Source organism: Bubalus kerabau, chromosome 7 (assembly GCF_029407905.1).
Source record: "Bubalus kerabau isolate K-KA32 ecotype Philippines breed swamp buffalo chromosome 7, PCC_UOA_SB_1v2, whole genome shotgun sequence".
Lineage (NCBI taxonomy): Eukaryota > Metazoa > Chordata > Mammalia > Artiodactyla > Bovidae > Bubalus > Bubalus kerabau.
The window spans coordinates 97,749,079-97,768,650 of NC_073630.1; the positions used below are offsets into that span (position 1 = coordinate 97,749,079).

Below are 19,572 nucleotides of genomic sequence, written 5' to 3' on the forward strand. Positions count from 1 at the left end.
TCCTGAAAGCATCTGTACCTGAAGTCAATTGAGTTTGCTTTGTGTATATAGTAATCCTTTGGTACCCACAGGAGATTGGTTCCAGGACCACTTGGGGTCACCAGAATCTGAGGATGCTCAAGTCCCTTATATAAAATGGGAGATAGCATTTGCATGTAACCTATGTACATCTTGTAATCTTTAAATCATCTCTAGATATAATACCTAATACAGTGTAAATGCTGTGGGAATAGTTGTCAGCATGTGGCAAATTCAACTTTTGCCTTTTGGAACTTTATGGAGTTTTTTTGGGGGGCGGGATGTTTCAATCTGTGGTTGGTTGAATCTGCAAATGTGGAAGCTGTGGATATGGAGGGCCTAGTGTAGTCTGTTATATGTTTAAAATTATATTAGTGTTATTACAAGCATCTTTAATGCTTCCACAAACTTTTCCTATATGACATTATTTGCATATTTATTTACATGTTGCTTGAAATACAGGTTTCTGCTTCTTCACTAATAATTTTTTTATGGTAGAATTCTATGAATAAAATCATGAGAAGAAGAATATAAATATTTTTAAGGCTCTTAATACATGATATATAATCTTAAAGTATGGTTATGGTGGAAATATTTTACTAATTTCCACATCCACCAAGAGCATATAAAAGATTATTGATTTTAGAGCATCCTTGATGACAAGTTTAATGAGGCTTTACTTTTTAATAATCCTGTTTTTGTGTGTGGGAAATTTTTTTATGATGCAGGAACACAATTATCCCCTTGTCTATAGCTAATGATAGATTGATTAAAAACTAAGGTATAAATAAGGATAGCTCTTAAATATATCTCTTTCCCTTTGATCCTTTCTCTGGAGTTTATACTTGGAAATCTAATTGCCAATTCCACATCTCAACTGAATGTCCAACAGGCACCTCTAACTTAACATGTCCCAGACTGAGAACTTATTCTACTCCAAACCTTCCCTGTTGTCTGTTAAGAACTGTTAAGATTTTGAGATTTACCTTACTTGTAAGTTGGAACTTTCCAGGTGGCTCAGTAGTAAAGAGCTAACTTCCCAATGCAGGAGATGCAGGTTCAATCCCTGGGTTGGGAAGGTCCCCTGAAGAAGGAAATGGCAACCCACTCCAGTATTCTTGCCTGGGCAATCTCCGGGACAGAGCCTGGTAGGCTACAGTCTGTGGGGTTGCAAAAAGTTGGACATAGTGACTAAACAACCAGTTGAGTTGTTTTCTCAATCAGTTGAGACTAACAACCAGTTAGCCTGCTATAGTTTCATAGACTCGGGCAGAAGACATGAGAGAAAGGATTTTGTTACTGCAGTATCTGTGTCCAGAATACCAGGGTTTGCTCCACTTTCTAGAGCCTCAGTTCCAGAGGGCACCGTGAAAGGGCCAGGTGATACCTGTGCATATAGTGTGATTGTATTGAGTTGGCAAAGGTTCAAAACCCAAATTAACTTTTTGGCCAACTCAGTTTTACAGGAGAGGAACACTGAGTTTAGGGAACCAGATGTTTTTATAATGGTTATTATATTTGCTCCAGGAGAGTTGGGGGCCAGGTATTATCATTATTATGCTGGGCAAAAAAGAAAAAACCTTCCCTTTGCTCCAAAGGAGATACAGGGGCTCTTGTCTTCTGAGGCTGTTCATGACGTAGACAGTCTTGAAAAGATTATCCAGAGCAAAGACAGTCAGTGCCTCTGCCTGCAAATAGGCAGAAATGTGAGAGATGCGTATTAAATTGTTTTCCAGCACAGTCTTCTCCATCTCAGCAGTGACTTCATCCTTCTAACTTCTCAGTCCAAAAACCTTGAAGTCATTTTTAGCTCCTATTTTTCTCACATCCAGGGTTGTCAAGAAATCCTGTCAGCTCTATCTTAAAATTGTATCTAGATTTCTCTCTCTTTTTTTTTTTCATTTCTCACTAGTCCCACTGCCCTGCTCAAAACCACTGTTATCTTTCAACAGAATTAGTGTAGTAGCCTCCCAGCTGGCTTCCCTACCTCCAGTGCTGCCTGTCTCATTCGGTTTCCACACGATAGCTGGAGCGGCCATGTTGAAATACGGATCCAGTTACGTCACTCCTGCTCCGTGGCTTCCCATTTTACTTAGAGCAAAAGGCAACGTCTTTACCCTCATCCCTACCCAAGAGCCTGTGTGATCTGGCTCCCTCTTAAGCCTTTGGCCTCTTTTTTTGTTACACTTACCTTTGTTCATTCTGCTGCAGAATTTCTGGTCCCTTTGGTGGTGGTTTCCGTTTCTGAGTCATGTTCAACTCTTTGCGACTCTATGAACTGGAGCACACCAGGCTTCCTTCTCCTTCACTGTCTCCCGGAGTTTGCTCAGAAACATGTCCACTGATTCAGCGATGCCATCCAACCGTCTCATCCTCTGTCTCCCACTTCTCCTCTTGCCTTCAGTCTTTCCCAGCATCAGGGTCTTTTCCAGTGAGTTAGCTCTTTGCATCATGTGGCCAAAATGTTGGCGCTTCAGCTTCAGCATCAGTCCTTCCAATGAATTCAGGACTGATTTCCTTTAGGATTGACTAGTTTGATCTCCTTGCTGTGCTAGGGACTCTCAAGAGTCTTCTCCAACACCACGGTTTGAAAGCATCAATTTTTTCGGTGCTCAGCTTCTGGATGGGCCAGCTCTCAGATTCGTACATGACTGCTTGAAAACTATGGCTTTCACTATATGGACCTTTGTCAGCAAAGTGATGTCTCTGCTTTTTAATATGCTGTCTAGGTTTGTCATAGCTTTTCTTCCAAGGAGCAAGCGTCTTTGAATTTCATAACTGCAGTCACCATCCACAGTGATTTTGGAGTCCAAGAAAAGAAAATCTGTCACTTTTTCCACTTTTCCCTATCTATTTGACATGAAGTAATGGGACCGGGTGCCAAGAGCCTGTGTGATCTGGCTCTCTTTTAACCCTTTGACCTCTTTTTCTGTTACACTGCCCTTAGTCCATTCTGCTCTAGGCTTTCTGGTCCCTTTGCTATTTTTCAAACGTATCAGTAGGCTTCTTCCTTAGGGCTTTTGCATACCTTCTTTTATCTCCCTGGAATGAACTTGCCCTGTTATCTCTGTGGCTCATTCCCTCACTTCCCATCTTTATTCAAAGTCACGCCAGGCCTTCTCTAGGCATCTAGCATCTAGATTAAGCATTTTAACCTCATCCCTCCCTCCGCCCAGCACAGTTTTACAGTCTACCATCCATCTCGACTTTTATTTTTTCTCTCCTCAGAATGTGTCGTCATCTTTTACATGGCATATATTTTACTTGTATATCTTGTTTCAACCTCTCTAGGACATAAGCTCACAAAGGGTACAGGGGTTTCTTTGAATTACTTATAGTTTTGTTTCTAGCACATAAAACAGTGCTTGGCACCTTGTGAGCAATTAATACATATTGTCCAATGAATGAATGATTTACATGGTAGAGAAGTGAAATTCTGTTTTCTAAATTTGTAGTGTATATTAAAAGTCCAGTCAACACCAAGGGAAAATGATGAATCAGTGGTTAATTGCTTTTTATTCACAGAAGATCAGCGTAGTAATTGTAATTTGTCAGTTAAACTGTTTCCAGCAGAACCAGTTTATTAATATGAAGTCATTCAATCAGTAAATGTTTGAGTGCCAGGCAAGGTGGTAGGCATTGATGATACTGGGATAAGTGAGGTGTACGTAGTTTCTTCCTTATAGAGCTTATGACCCAGTTGAAGGGAGAGGCACTAAGTATAATAGGTATAATTACTGTGATGGGTAAATTTTTAAAAGTTCAATGTTGCAGGGGTTGCAGACTCAGATGTCTACACAAGCCAGGCGCTTAATGTAAAAGAGCAAGGTGGGCCAGTACCTCATCGAAACTTCAAGAAGAGAGGGAGCTATGCTGAGCTACAGAGCACATGCCCTGTATAAAGGAGTGGCAACTGACTGACATCATATAGGAGTAAAAATCCTCTGTCTCATTTCCACGTTTTTCAAGAGAAACAGGAAGATCAGGATTGTCATCTGAAATATACCAACCTTCTGAGGTACTGTGCAGTCCAAAGCAAACCTGGTTTTGACCCACAAGCTTCTTTTGTGTAAGAAATACTGCTTATTAAGTAAGGTATATCAAGAAGAAAACTCTGGGTATTGGTGGGGAGGACATTGTTTCCTCTCAGTAACCCCGTTTTTCTCATTCTTCCTAAATTGTAATGTTATTCCCAGATCCTACATAGACTTTTTTTCTGGAGTAACAAAGAGGTGTGGATATAAAAACATCACAACTTGAGATTTATGAGAAAACCCCCTCTGGCTTCATCTTACCAGTGTTGTGTAACTGGACTAGGTGCTTACCTTCTTTCTCAGTGTTTAGCGTATTCCTCATCTGCAGAATGGGCACAAGTTAAATTGCTTCATAACGTTATGAGAACCAAGTAAGATAGTGCACTTAGCAATGCTCTCTGTGTGGTTAGGGCTGTGTGAATGTAGTGCTCTTGCTTTTTCTCTTTCCAACTTCCCCCTCCTTTTTTCTCCAGCCAGTCAAATGTAACTGACTTATTCTTTCATTACCTTGTACCAGATAGCACAAATGGATATGATAACTTTAGCATGAATTTAAGTTAGTAATTCTTTTTAGAGATATTTTCACTTTTAAAAATAAAACTTCTGGAGTCCTTTCTTTAACCTAGAGTAACGAAAGTCTGATGTATCACAGGCCAGTGGTCATTGGCTCAAATCCTGCAGCCAAATAAGTGCCTGTTCCGCTTAACTTGAAGATAGTTTTCAAATGACATTGTTTTCTTTGGCAGTGGTTGAAACCAGAAGTTGCTGACAGCTTAGTATTTTTTCTATCTTGTTGACGAGCATGATGTCTGATGATACACACAATACAGAAAAAGACCATGTGTAATTTTATCCATTCCTCTCATCTGTCTTCATTCCCCAGGGAAACAAACTTGATAGAAGTAAACACTACTAAAGCCCAGTCTTTCATAAACATGAAGTGCTTGTGTGTATCAGGATATTGGAACCGTAGGTATCTAAGATACCATAAACATTTTCTGTGGCAAGAGACTTATGGTGCCTTTGGGGAAGTTGTGAGTCTGGCTAATCAGCAGCAGCATTGTTATTCTTGTAAAATAATAATTCTCAGTGGTGGTGGTGGGGTTGTTGGGTGGCAAGGGAGAGAGGAATTACTTGGGGAAAAACATCCTGAGTCTCTTGTTCTTTTTCTTCCAAGTTTATTATGAAAGATTTCAAAATGTACAGAAAGTTTGAAGAAGTAGTACTGTGAATAAGCATATGAAAATCATCTAGATTCAACTACTGATAACATTTTACCATTCCATTCTTTATACATGTTTTAAAAACATGGATAATTTTGAGTCAGGACTGTGCATTAGAAGAATTATTGTTCATTTTCTTAGGTGGAAAAAAGGTATTATATAGGATAATGTATGCATTTTAAGAATGTATATGTGTTTAAATACTCATGAAATATTAATAGTAAGAGTAAAATGACATGAATCCACAACTCACTTTCAAGTAATTCACTGCTAGCCAGAAGCACGTTTTATGGTTTCTTTCAAAATAGAGTTTAATCAAGAATTATGTATTTGATTATAATCTCATTTAAAATCTAGGATAACCCTACCCCCCTCATTAAAAAAAATTCAGTTTTTTTAAACTGAAGGAAAAAAAAAAAAAAAACCCACAAAAAAACCCACAAAGTGATTCACCCAGTTCTTCCAATCCCCCACCCTTCACCTCTGGCAACTACCAATTTATTCTGTCTGTGAGCTTAGTTTTTTTATATTTATTTAAAAATATTTTTAGATTCTACATGTGAGAGAGATCATATGGTATTTGCCTTTCTCCATCTGACTTATTACACTCAGCATAATGCCCTTGAGGTTCCTCCATGTTGTTACAGATGGCGTGATTTCCTTCTTTTTCATGGATGAGTACTAGTTCTCTCTGTGTTAGTGTGTGTGGCACAGATTTTAAATCTATTCATCCATCAATGGCCAAGCTGTTGCCCTATCGTGGCTATTGTGAATAATGCTACAGTGGATATGGGGATACATGTAGTATGGTGGTTTAGTCGCTAAGTTGTGTCCATCTATATCTTTTCAAATTACTGTTTTTATTTACTGCCAGTAAATACCCAGAAGTGGAATTGCTGGATTATACTGTAGTTCTGTTTTTAATCATTTGAGGGACCTCCATACCGTTTTCCATAGTGACTGCCCCCAATTTTTATTCATACCAACAGTGCACAAGGGTTCTCTTTTGTCTGCATTCTTTCCAGCATTTGCTATTTCTAGTCATTTTGATCATGTCCTAACAAGTATGAGGAGATATCTCATGGTTTGGATTTGCATCTCCCTTGTGATTAATAATGTGAAGCGTCTTTTCATGTACCTGTTGACTGTGTCTTCATTAGAAAAATGTTTATTCAAATCTTCTCATTTTAAAATCAGATTTTTTAAAAACTTTAATTGTACAAATTATTTATGTATTTTGGACATTAGCTTCTATCACATGATTTGCAGATATTTTCTCCTATTCAGTATGTTGCCTTTTCATTTTGTTGATAGTTTCCTTTGCTGTGAGAACTTTTTAATTTGATACAGCCCCACTTGTTTAGTTTTGCTTTTGTTGCCCTTGTTTTTGATGTCAGGTTCAAAAAACCATTGTCAAAACCTATGTCAAGGAGGTTACTGCCTGTGTTTTCTTCTAGAAGTTTTACAGTTTCAGCTCTTACGTTCAAGTCTTTAATCCATTTTGAGTTAATTATTGTATACGGTGTAAGATGGTGGTCCAGTTTCATTTTTTTGCATGTGACTGTTCAATTTTCCCAACACCATTTATTGAAGAGACTTTTTCCCATTGTATATTCTTATTTATTTTGTCATAAATTAATTGACCATGCATGTCTAGGTTTATTTAATTAATCTGGGCTCTCTATTCTGTTCCATTGCTTAATTTGTCTTTATGCCAATAACATACTGTTTTAATTACCATGCCTTTGAAATATAGTTTGGAATTAAGGAGTCTGATGCTTCCAGCTTTGCTCTTCTTTCTTGAGATTGCTTTGGCTCCATGGGAAACTTTTAGGTTCCATACAAATTTTGGAATTTTTGGTCCTATTTTTGTGAAAAATGCCACTGGAATTGATAGAGATTGCATTGAATCTGTAGATTGCTTTGAACCTTTAAACTGTATTAATTCTTCCAGTCCATGAGTATGAAGTATCTTCTATCTGTTTGTGCTTTCTTCAGTTACTTTCATTAATGTCTTGTAGTTTTCAAGATACAGATATTACACTTTCTTGGCTAAAATTTTTTTCTAGGTATTTTATTTTTTATGCAGTTGTGAATGGGGTTGTTCCCTTAATTTCTCTTCTGGTAATTCATTATTAGTGCATAGAAATGGAGCATATTTTTGTGTATTGATTTTGTATCCTGCAACTTTACTGAATTCATTTATTCTAACAATTTTTTGAATGAAGTCTTTATTAGGGTTTTTTTTTAATATATAATATCATATCATCTGTGAATAGTGACAGTTTTATGTTGAATAGGAGTGGTGAGAGTGGACATCCTTGTCTTATTCCAGATCGTAGTGGAAGAGCTTTCAACTTTTCTTTGATTTTTTGAAGTGAAGTGAAAGTCCCTCAGTTGTGTCTGATTCTTTGTGACCCCATGGACTATACAGTCCATGGAATTCTCCAGGCCAGAAAACTGGAGTGGGTAGCCTTTCCCTTTTCCAGAGGATCTTCCTAACCCAGGAATTGAACCGGGTCTCCTGCCTTGCAGGCAGATTCTTTATCAGCTGAGCTATGAGGCATCTAATATTATTTTGTTACTGTCTATTTCTCCTTTTAAGTCTGTTAATATTTGCTTTATATATTTAGGCTCTCCTATTTTGGGTGCAGAAATATTTACAAATGTTATGTCTTCTTGTTGGATTGACCCCTTTATCATGTAGCACCCTTCACTGTCTCTTATTACAGTCTTTGGTTTCAAGTTTGTTTTGTCTAATGTAAGTGTAGCTACTCCAGCTTTCTTTTGATTTCTATTTGCATGGAATATTTTTTTAATCCCTTCACTTTGATTCTGGGTGTCCTTACATCTAATGTGAGCCTTTAGTAGAGAGCATATAGGTTGGTCTTTTAAAAAATTTATTCAGCCACTCTGTGTCTTTGGTTAGGGAATTTAGTTCATTTACATTTAAGTTAAGTCGATGCTTACTGCCATTTCACTAATTTTTTTTCCCACGTTTTTTGTTCTTTGTGCCTCTCTTCTCTTGTTTTCTTCTTTGATGGTTTTATGGTTTGATGATTTTCTTTAATGATGTGCTTATATTTCTCTTTGTATTTTCTGTCTGTATTTACTACAGGCATACCTTGTTTTATTGTGCTTTGTTTTATTGCACTTCCCAGATACTGCTTTTTTTTTTTTTTTTTTTAACAAATGGAAGGTTGGTAGCAACTTTGCATTGAGCAAGTCCATCAGGACCATTTTTTCTAACATCTTTTGCTCACTTTGTATCTCTGTGTCACATTTTGGTAATTCTTCCAATATTTTAAACTTTTTCATCATTATATTTTCCTTGGTGATTTGTGATTAGTGATATTTGCTGTTATTATTCAGGCACCCTGAAAGCTGAGATGGTAGTTAGTATATTTTTACAATGAAGTCTTTTTTTAATTAGTGTGCACATTTTTAAAAGACATGATGCTGCTGTACTATTAATAAACTATAGTAAACATAGCTTTTTATATAATGGGAATCCAAAAAATTTGTATGACTAGTTTTATTGAAGTATGCTTTGTTACAGTGGTCTGGAACTGAATGTGCAATATCTCCAAGATACGCCTATATACACTCTTTGCTTTGTGGTTACCAAGTCTTAACATATGACAACTTATGTCTGCAGTAGTCTGTTTTAAATTGAAAACACTGAAGTTTAATCCCATTGTGAAGCTCAACATTATTGCTCCCTCCCCTCCACATGTCATATTATTGATGCCACATTTTACATCTTTTTATCTTGTGTATCATTTAACTAATTATTGTAATCATAGTGATTTTTCTTTTTTCTTTTAACCATCATACTAGTTTATAAATGATGAAACCTTTACCTTTACTATGAATGTATATTTCCAGTGAGACTTGTTCATTTATGTGTTCTTGTTTCTAATTAGTACCCTTTCTTTTCAGCTGAAAGAAGTCCGTTTAGCAAATTTCTTCTAAGATCCATTTAGTGGTAATAAGCACGTTTAGCTTTTGCTTGTCTGGAAACTCTTTATCTCTCTCACTTACAAGTGATAACTTTGCCAGGTAGAGTATTATTGGTTAGAAGTTTTTTTCTTTCAGCACTTTGAATATATCATGCCACTCCCTTTGGCTTGCAAAGTTTCTCCTGAAAAATCTGCTTATAGTCTTATTGGAGGTTCTCTTGTACAACAACAGGTTGTTTTTCTCTTGATGCTTTTAATGTTCTCTCCTTGTCTTAAACTTTTGACATTTTAATTATAATGTGTCTTGATGTGGGTATCTTTGGGTTCCTTTTGTTTGGAACTCTGGGTTTCCTGGATCTGCATGTCTGTTTTTTCCCTTAGATTAAGGAGAATTCAGCTATTATCTCTTCAAATAAGATTTCTGCTCCTTTCTATCTCTTTTCCTTCTGGGAGCTCTGTTTTGTGAATTTTAGTTCGTTTGATGTTGTCCCATATACCCCTTAAACTGTCTCCACTGTTTTCCATTCTTTTTTCTTTTTGCTGCTGTGATTGGCTGAGTTCCGCTGCCTTGTCTTAGAGTTGACTGAACTCTCTGTTCTACTTCATCCAGTCTGCTGTTGAACCCCTCTAGTGTATTTTTCAGTTTAGTTATTGTATTCTTCAGGTCTGTGACTTCTGTTTGGTATTTTCTTAAATTTTTTAAATCTCTGATGAAGTTCTCACAGTTCATCTATTCAGTTCAGTAAGCATCTTTATGATTATTGCTCTTTATCAGATAAGTTACTTATCTCTCTTTCATTCAGGGTTTTTGCTTTCCTGAGGTTTTATCTTGTTCTTTTATTTGGAACATATTTCTCTGTTTCTTCATTTTGCTTGTCTCTATACCGTAGATGAATAGCCGGTCAGTTTGGAAAGAGTGGCCCTGTGTAAGAGATGAACTTTGTGATTCAATCCTGCCTCAGCTTTTGGTTATCTTTTAAATGTCTGTCCTTGTCCAGGTAGCCTGTTACATTTTTAATACCTACCAGTAGTTGTGGATGTGCTATGACTTGTCATTGTCCCAAAGGGCAGAATCTCAGCACCTGGCTGCAGGCTTCCTGGAAGTCAAATCCTCAGACACCAGCTTTTAAAAGTATGCAGATATGTACAAGCTTATGAGACTAAAAGTATTAGCTCTGCTGACTTCCAGAACCAGGTGATCTGGAGGTCTCCCCTGAGCAGCAGCGTCAGAAACGGGGACTCCAGATGAGGGTATAAGCTCTTCTCTGGGTGATACCAGTGAGCTGGAGCAGGGCAGAGGGAGAATGCCAAGATGGCATCCAAAGCCTGTGTTCCTTTGTAGGCCACCAAATGTGGGTCACACCTGAAGATTGCCCCTTAGGGTGACGCTCCAGAACAAGTCAAGAGGCCGCCTTCACAGAAAGACTTGGGTGTGCCCATTACCCACTAATGAAGAAAATGACCTTACTTTCAAATGGGCTTCCCTGGTCACTCAGTGGTAGAGAACCTACCTGCTAGTGCAGGACACATGCATTCAGTCCTTGGGTCAGGAAGATTCCCTGGAGAAGGGAATGGCAACCCACTCCAGTATTCTTGCCTAGAAGATCCCATAGACAGAGGAGTCTGACAGGCTACAGTCCACGGGGTAGCAAATGAATTAGACACAACTTAGCGACTAAACAATAACAGCAACAACAACTTTCAAATAGTTGACCAACAAAAAGCATGTTTTATAGTTTCTTCTAAAACTAGTAATTAATCAAGAACTATGTATTGCATTTGATTGTAATGTGATTCTCCTCCATTTTTGTACTCCACATATGGAATACTGTACAAGACAACTAATCAGAGTCGGGATCCCAGACTTTGTCTTAGTGTCACTTTGTGTTATTTTCCGTATTCTTTTAGCCCCTGTTATCTGTAAAGTGGAATTTAGGCCTTTAAGGTTTATTAGGGTAAAGATATTTCACAGGTGATGCTGTCTAATTCATTTTCTATCACATCAGGAAGCATGTAATGTCAATATTAATGCCAGTATTAGTGACCCTCAAATTTCTTCTGTGAAAAGAAATGCTTTTCCTTTTGATGCTTCGACACCATGTGAATATCCTATTTTTCATAAACCTTTCATGGATTTTAGCATACAATGATGATCCTTGCAGAATCAGTTTCATAATATCATATCTCTCAGCTTTGATGCCTTTCTCCCAATTCCATTGACAATCTCTGTCACTTGGGGAATGAGTAGGGTCCATCAGTGTGTTGGGCAAAAAAATGAGTTGAGGATCTCAGTTACAGGAAACTGATAATGGTATCTAATTTTACGTCACTTTTGAAGTTGGATTTTCAGTTCTTTGGAAAGAAAATACTGATTAGGAGCTGAGAGACGTAATTAACAAATTATGTCTGATGAATTGACTTCTTGGCAGTGATTGGAAAATTTTTATACTTGTAATCAGGTTATGTCAAATAAATTAGTGCATGTTAGATTTCAGTTCAGTTCAGTCACTCAGTTGTGTCTGACTCTTTGTCACCCCATGAACCGCAGCACGCCAGGCCTCCCTGTCCATCACCAACTCCTGGAGTTTACCCAAACTCATGTCCATTGAGTTGGTGATACCACCTAACCATCTCATCCTCTGTCGTCCCCTTCTCCTCCTGCCTTCAATCTTTCCCAACATCAGGGTCTTTTCAAATGAGTCAGCTCTTTGCATCAGGTGGCCAAAATATTGGAGTTTCAGCTTTAACATCAATCCTTCCAATGAACACCCAGGACCGATTTCCCTTAGGATGTACTGGTTGGATCTCCTTGCAGTCCAAGGGACTCGCAAGAGTCTTCTCCAGCACCACAGTTCAAAAGCATCAATTCTTCTGTGCTCAGCCCTCTTTATAGTCCCAACTCTCACATCTGTACATGACCACTGGAAAAACCATAGCCTTGACTAGACATACCTTGGTTGACAAAGTGATGTCTCTGTTTTTTCATATGCTGTCTAGGTTGGTCATAACTTTCCTTCCAAGGTGTAAGTGTCTTTTAATTTCATGGCTGCAGTCACCATCTGCAGTGATTTTGGAGCCCCAAAAAATAAAGTCAACCACTGTTTCCCCATCTATTTCCCATGAAGTGATGGGACCAGGTACCATGATCTTAGTTTTCTGAGTGCTGAGCTTTAAGCCAGCTTTTTCACTCTCCTCTTTCACTTTCATCAAGAGGCTCTTTAGTTCTTCTTCACTTTCTGCCATAAGAATTGTGTTATCTGCATATCTGAGGTTATTGATATTTCTCCTGGCAATCTTGATTCCAGCTTGTACTTCCTCCAGCCCAGCGTTTCTCATGATGTACTCTGCATATAAGTTAAATAATGTTAGATGTTAGATTTAACAAGGGACTAAAAAATACCACCCCCCCTGCCCCGCCACCCCTGCCCAGAGCACTTAGTTAATTCAAAAGTGACTTAACAGTTATGTTCTAAACACATTAATTACTTGTCCTCTGTCCATGGCAATTCTCCAGGCCAGAGTGCTGGAGTGGGTAGCCATTACCTTCTCCAGGGTATCTTCCCAACCCAGGGATCGAACCCAGGTCTCCTGAATTGCAGGCGGGACCTTTACCAGCTGAGCCACAAGGGAAGCATTGTTTTAGAAGGACAATCAAATTGATGAAAGTGACATAAAATATCCTATGCCAAAGTGAGTTTTAAAAACTTAAGGTGGAAATCTTTGTTTAAATGTAACAGAGGTAATTGTTCTTTAGAATAGCTGTATATTTCAGATACTGATGCGTTCTCAGGTGCAGTGAACAGTCTGTGGCATAAATAATGAAGACATTTGTTATCTAGCATGAGAGATCCCAAAGGCTTGTCTAATTCAGTAGCCTAACTATGTTAGTATTCTGGGTCATTTTTTTCTCTGATTCTTTTTTCCATCATAGCCACATATGGTTGCCTTAGGTCTAAACATTACCGTCTTACACAACAAAATCCAAAAGCTGGAAGGAAGAGAAAGGCCTTCTTCATAAAACTCTCTCCCCCACCCCCTCTCCCACCCCCCACCCCCTGGATGGAAAATCTTTCCTGCAACCCTCAGCAGACTTTCCCGTATGTACCATTAGCACAGTCAATCCTAAAACAGTTGCTGACAAGAGGAAATGAGGTTCTCGTTATCGCCTTAATACAATGTCAGTTCACCCCCTAGGAGTGGATGAGGGACCCACCCATCTGAGCCTGTTGGTGTTTTGTATCGGATCATATCAGTGTTTTGTCATCATGGAGAGGGGGAGGCTGATGGGTAGACGATCAGTAGTATATGCCAGATACAGTGATATAGTTATGTTGTAATATTTTCCATATCCCATATAAGAAATATTCCCATTCAGATGCTGTTTCAATATTTTAACCTTTAAAAGAGAAGCATGTAACCTAAGAAGCATATTATGCTATATGTGCTAGTTTGTGATTGGTATAGGAAGCCAGTGTTTTGGCTGTAATTTAATATATTAGTTGCTTACTGTCCTTACTTTTGTGTTGTGTACAGTCACTTTATTTCCCTCTGAGATTAAGCTCCCCAGTGATGTTACATAATTTTAGTGGTAGTTTCAAATTCTTTATATTTAATTGGTACTTGTTCTCGTAGGTGGCTTCTCCACTGTTTTCGTGGTGCGGACTCATGGTGGACACCGTTATGCATTGAAGCGAATGTATGTCAATAACACGACAGACCTCAACATTTGTAAAAGGGAAATTACAATTATGGTAAGTGAGAGTAATTCCATTTGGAAAAACTTGTATTTTCTTTCAGTTTTGCAGCATAACATTAACCAGCTTTTAGGCAAGCTGCTTATTGGCTCACGCACATCTTGAAAACTTTTGAAGTGTACTCTTTAAAGCCACACTCAAGGCTAAATACAGCCAACTCCTGCCTCTTCTCCCTTGCTTTTAGGAGTTCAACAGGGAGGCTTCTCTGCTTTCTTTTTTTTTCTATTTAAAATACATTTTAATTATGGAATATTCTGAGGATAGAAAAATTGAGAGGACTGGTGAATACCCCTTCACCCCCTACTCAACTTAAGAATTAAAAGCTTGCAGATACAATTGAAGCCTTCTGTGTATTCCTCTCCAATGTCATCTTTATACTGTTATCCTCATCCAGAAAGAAGCCCTTATCCTGAATTTGGTGCTTACCATCCCCATGGGTATTTAATAAAAGTATGTGCTTGTATTCACAGGCAAAAGTTAGTTTTGCTTTTCATTTTAAAAGTCATGCTGTAGAATTGATTTTTTTGTGTAGGTGTGTACTCTAGTTATGTGGTAAGGTATGCTTCAGTAAGGAAAAAATTTCTTCTTAAATATTAGGAAAAGTGAAAAATACTTTACTAGGCCATTAAAGAAAATTTCAGTAATTCAGTTAACTAGACTAACCAGTTCAAGGAAACTACAGAATAAAAGTGTCATTTTTGTCTAGAGTTGCTTGTTGTCATCGCTCTGGGTAGTTTCTTATTTTTGTTCCCCCCTCCTTCTCTCTGTTCTCCTCTGCTTCCTCCTCCTCATCCATTCTTTATCAAGTGCTAATATATATATATTTAATGTTTTTGTTTTATTGTGTCAAAATTCACACAATATACATTTTATAATTCACATTTTAAAGTAAACAATTCAGTGGTATTGAATGCATTCACTGTGTGTACAGACTGCCCCTGTTGTTCTAAAGCGTTTCATCCCTCCAGAAGGAAACGCCTGCCCATGAAGCAGTTACTCCCTATCCCGCTCTTGTTCAGGGCCTGGCAACCACCCAGTCTATGCTATGTCTCTATGGATTTGTGTCTTTTGGATATTTTATATCCATGGAATCATGCAGTATGTGACCTTTTGTGTCTGGCTTCTTTTCACTTAGTATATTTTTAAGATTCATCCACATTGTAGCATTTATTAGCACTTGATTCCTTTTTATGGCTGAATAATATTCCATAATATATGCTATGCATATATATCAACATTTGTTTATTCATCTATTGATGGACTTTTAAAAAACCATTGTGATGGTCATTTGGGCTCTTTCTACTTTTTGGCTATTGTGATTGTTGCTATATATATGTGTGTATATATATATATGTTTGAGTATTTATTTTCAGTTCATTTGCTATATATCTAAGAGTGGAATTGCTGGGTCCTACGATAATTCCATGTGTAACTTTTTAAGGAACCATTAAACTGTTTTCTACAGCAGTTGAACCATTTTATGTTCACACTAGCAGTGTAGGAGGGTTCTAGTTTTTTCACTTCCTTGTAAATGCTTATTATTGTCAGTCCTCCCCAACTGCTAAGAGGGAGATTTTCTTATTCTAGATCAACATCTCTATCAACACACATGTGGTTTGATCTTTTTTGTTTTAAGACAGGCACATTTATACAATATGACTTACCTGAATTCTGCTTTTATCGTCCCTATCCCTCAGCTAGACTAGAGTTGATTAGACTTTGAGACTTGCTTTTTTTCAGGTAAGGCTGTCACAGAGGGAAAAGATTTACTCTGAGATAACAGGAAACCTTAGACTGTTTTCTAGCTTGAGCCCAGATACGTTACTATTATATTGTAATAGTTGCTTCAATAGAATTTAAGTTTGAGATATATAAAACGTAGTCATCATCAATCTCAGTTAACACTCAGATCTTATGCTTTGAAAGAAGATAGTTTGGTGAGATGAGCAGTTGTCTTCCAATTGTTTTTTGATGACTAATCCTCCATTATTTATGTTTATTTGTGAATTATTCACATGTTCAACTGCCATTAGCTAACATCTCAAATTATATTGCATAGTTAAAACTAGATTTTTTTCTTTAATGATAGTGGATGCAATTTATTTTAAACAGAATTCTTGATAAGAGTTTTAAAATTTAAAGACAAAATGAATTTAGATCATTTTTGTTTTTAACCTTATTGTATATTGATGATTGTTTTATACTAGGAGCAAAGTGTCAGATTTCCCTTTTTCTTATTTCCTTGTACTCATTATGCTAGTACTATATTTAATCTATAGTTTCTTTATAGGAATCCTATTTAGCTACTTGTTTATTTTTTAGGTTATTTAGTTGAAAGTACGTACATTCATAAATTCTTTTAACTAGGTGGATATAAATTGCAGTCTGTTGCAGAGAAAACAGACAAATGAGAGTATAGTTGTTAGTTTATGAACTACCAATTCATATTTTTAAATAAAATATGAATTTAAAATACCATATAAAATCTGGTATTTTATTCTTGAGTCCCAAAGTGCTATCTTGTGTATTCACTTTCGAAGAATATTGTTTTGAATGAACAAAAGTGATGTCTTTCATCTCCATTGAATTTAAAAATTCAATTTGATTAATTAATTAACTTTCTATTAGAAAATGACAGTCATGTGTAACTAAACTTGCCATTGAAACTGCAGAAAATTTTTAAAACATGTCACATTCTACACTTAAATCTTAATTTTGGAAATTCTTTAAATATATTAGCTTAAACTTCAAATCATTAACAATAGATGTTTAAAATACATGTTTTCCAGTTTTTAAAATTTTGTTTATTTTTTGCAGAAAGAGCTATCTGGTCACAAAAATATCGTGGGTTATTTGGACTGTGCTGTAAATTCAATTAGTGATAATGTGTGGGAAGTGCTTATCTTAATGGAATATTGTCGAGGTAAGTATTTCTCTGCATTTGTTTTATGCCAAAAGAATTTGTTCATAAAATGGGTTATTAGGTGTCTTGGTCTCTCCCTGGGCAGCTGTTATCTAATTCTGGACACTCATTGCACCTCGGCTTTAATTATTTGTCTAATTAAGAAATGCTGTTGAAAAATAATTTATAATATTATTGCTTTGGTGATATGAGCACATGTAAATGGACAAATAGAAAAATGCCTTTGGGTTTAAAATAGGAAATCTAAGCAATCACATTTCCTGATCCCTGTACATTTCATTTACAGCCTAACCAAGAAGAACATGCTGTGTCCGCATTAGTATTATACTGTGTTATCCCTGAGCATATTGAGTGTAATAAATTTAAAGGATACATTTTGATCTATAATTTTTATAAATTTATGTGGTCTTTTGTAAACATCAGAAGATAGAAAACTACTTTTTATTTGGATTTAATGTGGAATTTTCAAAGAAATATTTACTTGTAGTGTATGCTTAAGAATTATAATCAAAGTCTTGACTTTTTTTTTTTAAACTTTTAACATGTGTGAAGGGGTCAACTAGTCACTTTCCTGCAAACTTGCCTTCTTCCCCCTGCTCACACCTGGCCCCCCCCAGACTGTAACTGGCAGATTGGGTTCTAGGGAGACCTGTTTTATATTTAGATTCTCTTAAGACAGTTATGCAGAGAAGGCAATGAATGGCAACCCACTCCAGTGTTCTTGCCTGGAAAATCCCATGGACTGAGGAGCCTGGTGGGCTGCCGTCTATGGGGTCGCACAGAGTTGGACTCGACTGAAGCGACTTAGCAGCAGCAGCAGCAGCAGCAGCAAGACAGTTATGATTGTTAACTATCATACCAGGAATTCCGGTCAGTTCCTGAGGTTTGGAGGAGGAGGAGGATGGTGATAGTACTTGAAAAGATTTAGTCTTATTTTACTCCAGCCTTGTAAGAAGGGAAGGACAGAGGAAAGTGAAGTGAATCAGTATTATAATATCTATTGTGATATGTTTGTAACTTATATAAACAATTAGATATTTTTGTGATCAGTCTTCCTTATTTTTATCTTTTCTACTGTAAAGCATTATGATCCCTTGAAGGAGACAATACTGATTTTCCTTACTTTCCTGAATTCTAGCATTTAAGATACTAATTCTTAGCTCGATTAGAGTTGACTATTGATAACTTTTTAAAAATCATTGAGCATAATCATAACCCTGAATGAGTTTAATTAAAATTGTCATTCAGAGGACATTTGAAAAGGGGAAGCAAATGAGCTTCAGTATTTAAGGAAGTGAGTATTTGGCGAGGGGGGGGGGGGAGGGCAATGGTACAGTCTGTGGCAGATGAAATTTAATTATCTTGTAAAAAATAAAGTCGTATCAGCATTTAAATAAGATGGTAGGTTGCACTGTTTGGCATTTTAAATTAAATAGTAATGAGTGCAATCTCAGAGATATGAAGATTGTTGAGGCTAGAAAAATGGTGACTGTTTAAATTTTAATCATGAAATTGGGCAGAGGATAAAAGTTTTGTTTAGGGGATGATATCTGTTTGAAAAATATGTAAAGATTTGGAAGTTACCCACATCTTACTTTACAAGACGTTCAGTCTTAGGCAATATTTGCTTTTAGGATATGATTTTTAAATTTTTCATTAGAATAATTTTACTTTATGTCTTGTTGTTGCTCAGTTGTTTCTGACATTTTGCGATCCCATGGAGTGAAGCACACCAGGCTTCCCTGTCCTTCACTGTCTCACAAGAGTTTGCTCAAACTCATGTCTCTTGAGTTGGTGATATCATCCAACCATCTCATCCTCTGTCATCCCCTTCTCTTCTCGCCTTCACTCTTTCCCAGCGTCAGGATCTTTTCCAGCGAGCGAGTCAGCTCTTTGCATCAGGTGGCCAAAGTATTGGAGTTTCAGCTTCAGCATCAGTCCTTCTTATGAATATTCAGGGTTGATTTCCTTAAGGATTGACTGGTTTGATTCCCTTGCTGTCCAAGGGACTCTCAAGAGTCTTCTCCAGCACCACGGTTCAAAGGCATCAATTCTTCGGGCTCAGCCTTTTTTATTGTCCAGCTCTCACATCCGTACATGACTATTGGAGAAGCCATAGCCTTGACTGTTTGACATTTGTGGGCAAAGTAACGTCTCTACTTTTTAATACGTTGTCTAGAAGACTTCGGTTTTGAATAATTAAATTTCATTTGTTTCTACATTTGAAGTGTAGCTCAGATAGAGCTTTTAGCTTTTTATGGGAACTTAGATTTTTGAGATTCAAGGCTTCTAACCCAAAGATCTCTAAAGGGAAAAAATACTCTTTGTTTAAAATTTATTCTACTCATTGAAACATTGAAAGTTTGCAAGAGGCAGAATGAATTCAAGGTTATGATTTCATTAATTGTGAAATGATAGTTGAATAACGTGAATGTTGTTGTTCAGCCGCTAAGTTGTGTCCGACTCTTTGTGACACCATGAACTACAGCATGCCTGGTTTCCCTGTCCTTCACTATCTCCTGGAGTTTGCTCACGTTCATGTCCATTGAATCGGTGATGCTGTCTAACCATCTCATTCTCTGCTGCCCTCTTCTCCTCTTGCCTTCAATCTTTCCCAGCTTTAGGGTCTTTTCCAATGAGTTGACTCTTCATATCAGG

General features: G+C 37.1%; 1 protein-coding gene across 2 annotated transcripts in view; it reads left to right on the plus strand.

Annotated features, from left to right (window-relative positions):
* Positions 1 to 19,572, plus strand: part of BMP2K (BMP2 inducible kinase) — a 117,565-nt gene that overhangs the window by 36,579 nt on the left and 61,414 nt on the right. For both annotated transcript variants that reach the window (XM_055588882.1, XM_055588883.1), the window contains exons 2-3: positions 13,870 to 13,988; positions 16,809 to 16,914. In XM_055588882.1, coding sequence (XP_055444857.1) covers positions 13,870 to 13,988; positions 16,809 to 16,914 — 225 coding nt within the window. The remainder of the gene's footprint in view (positions 1 to 13,869; positions 13,989 to 16,808; positions 16,915 to 19,572) is intronic.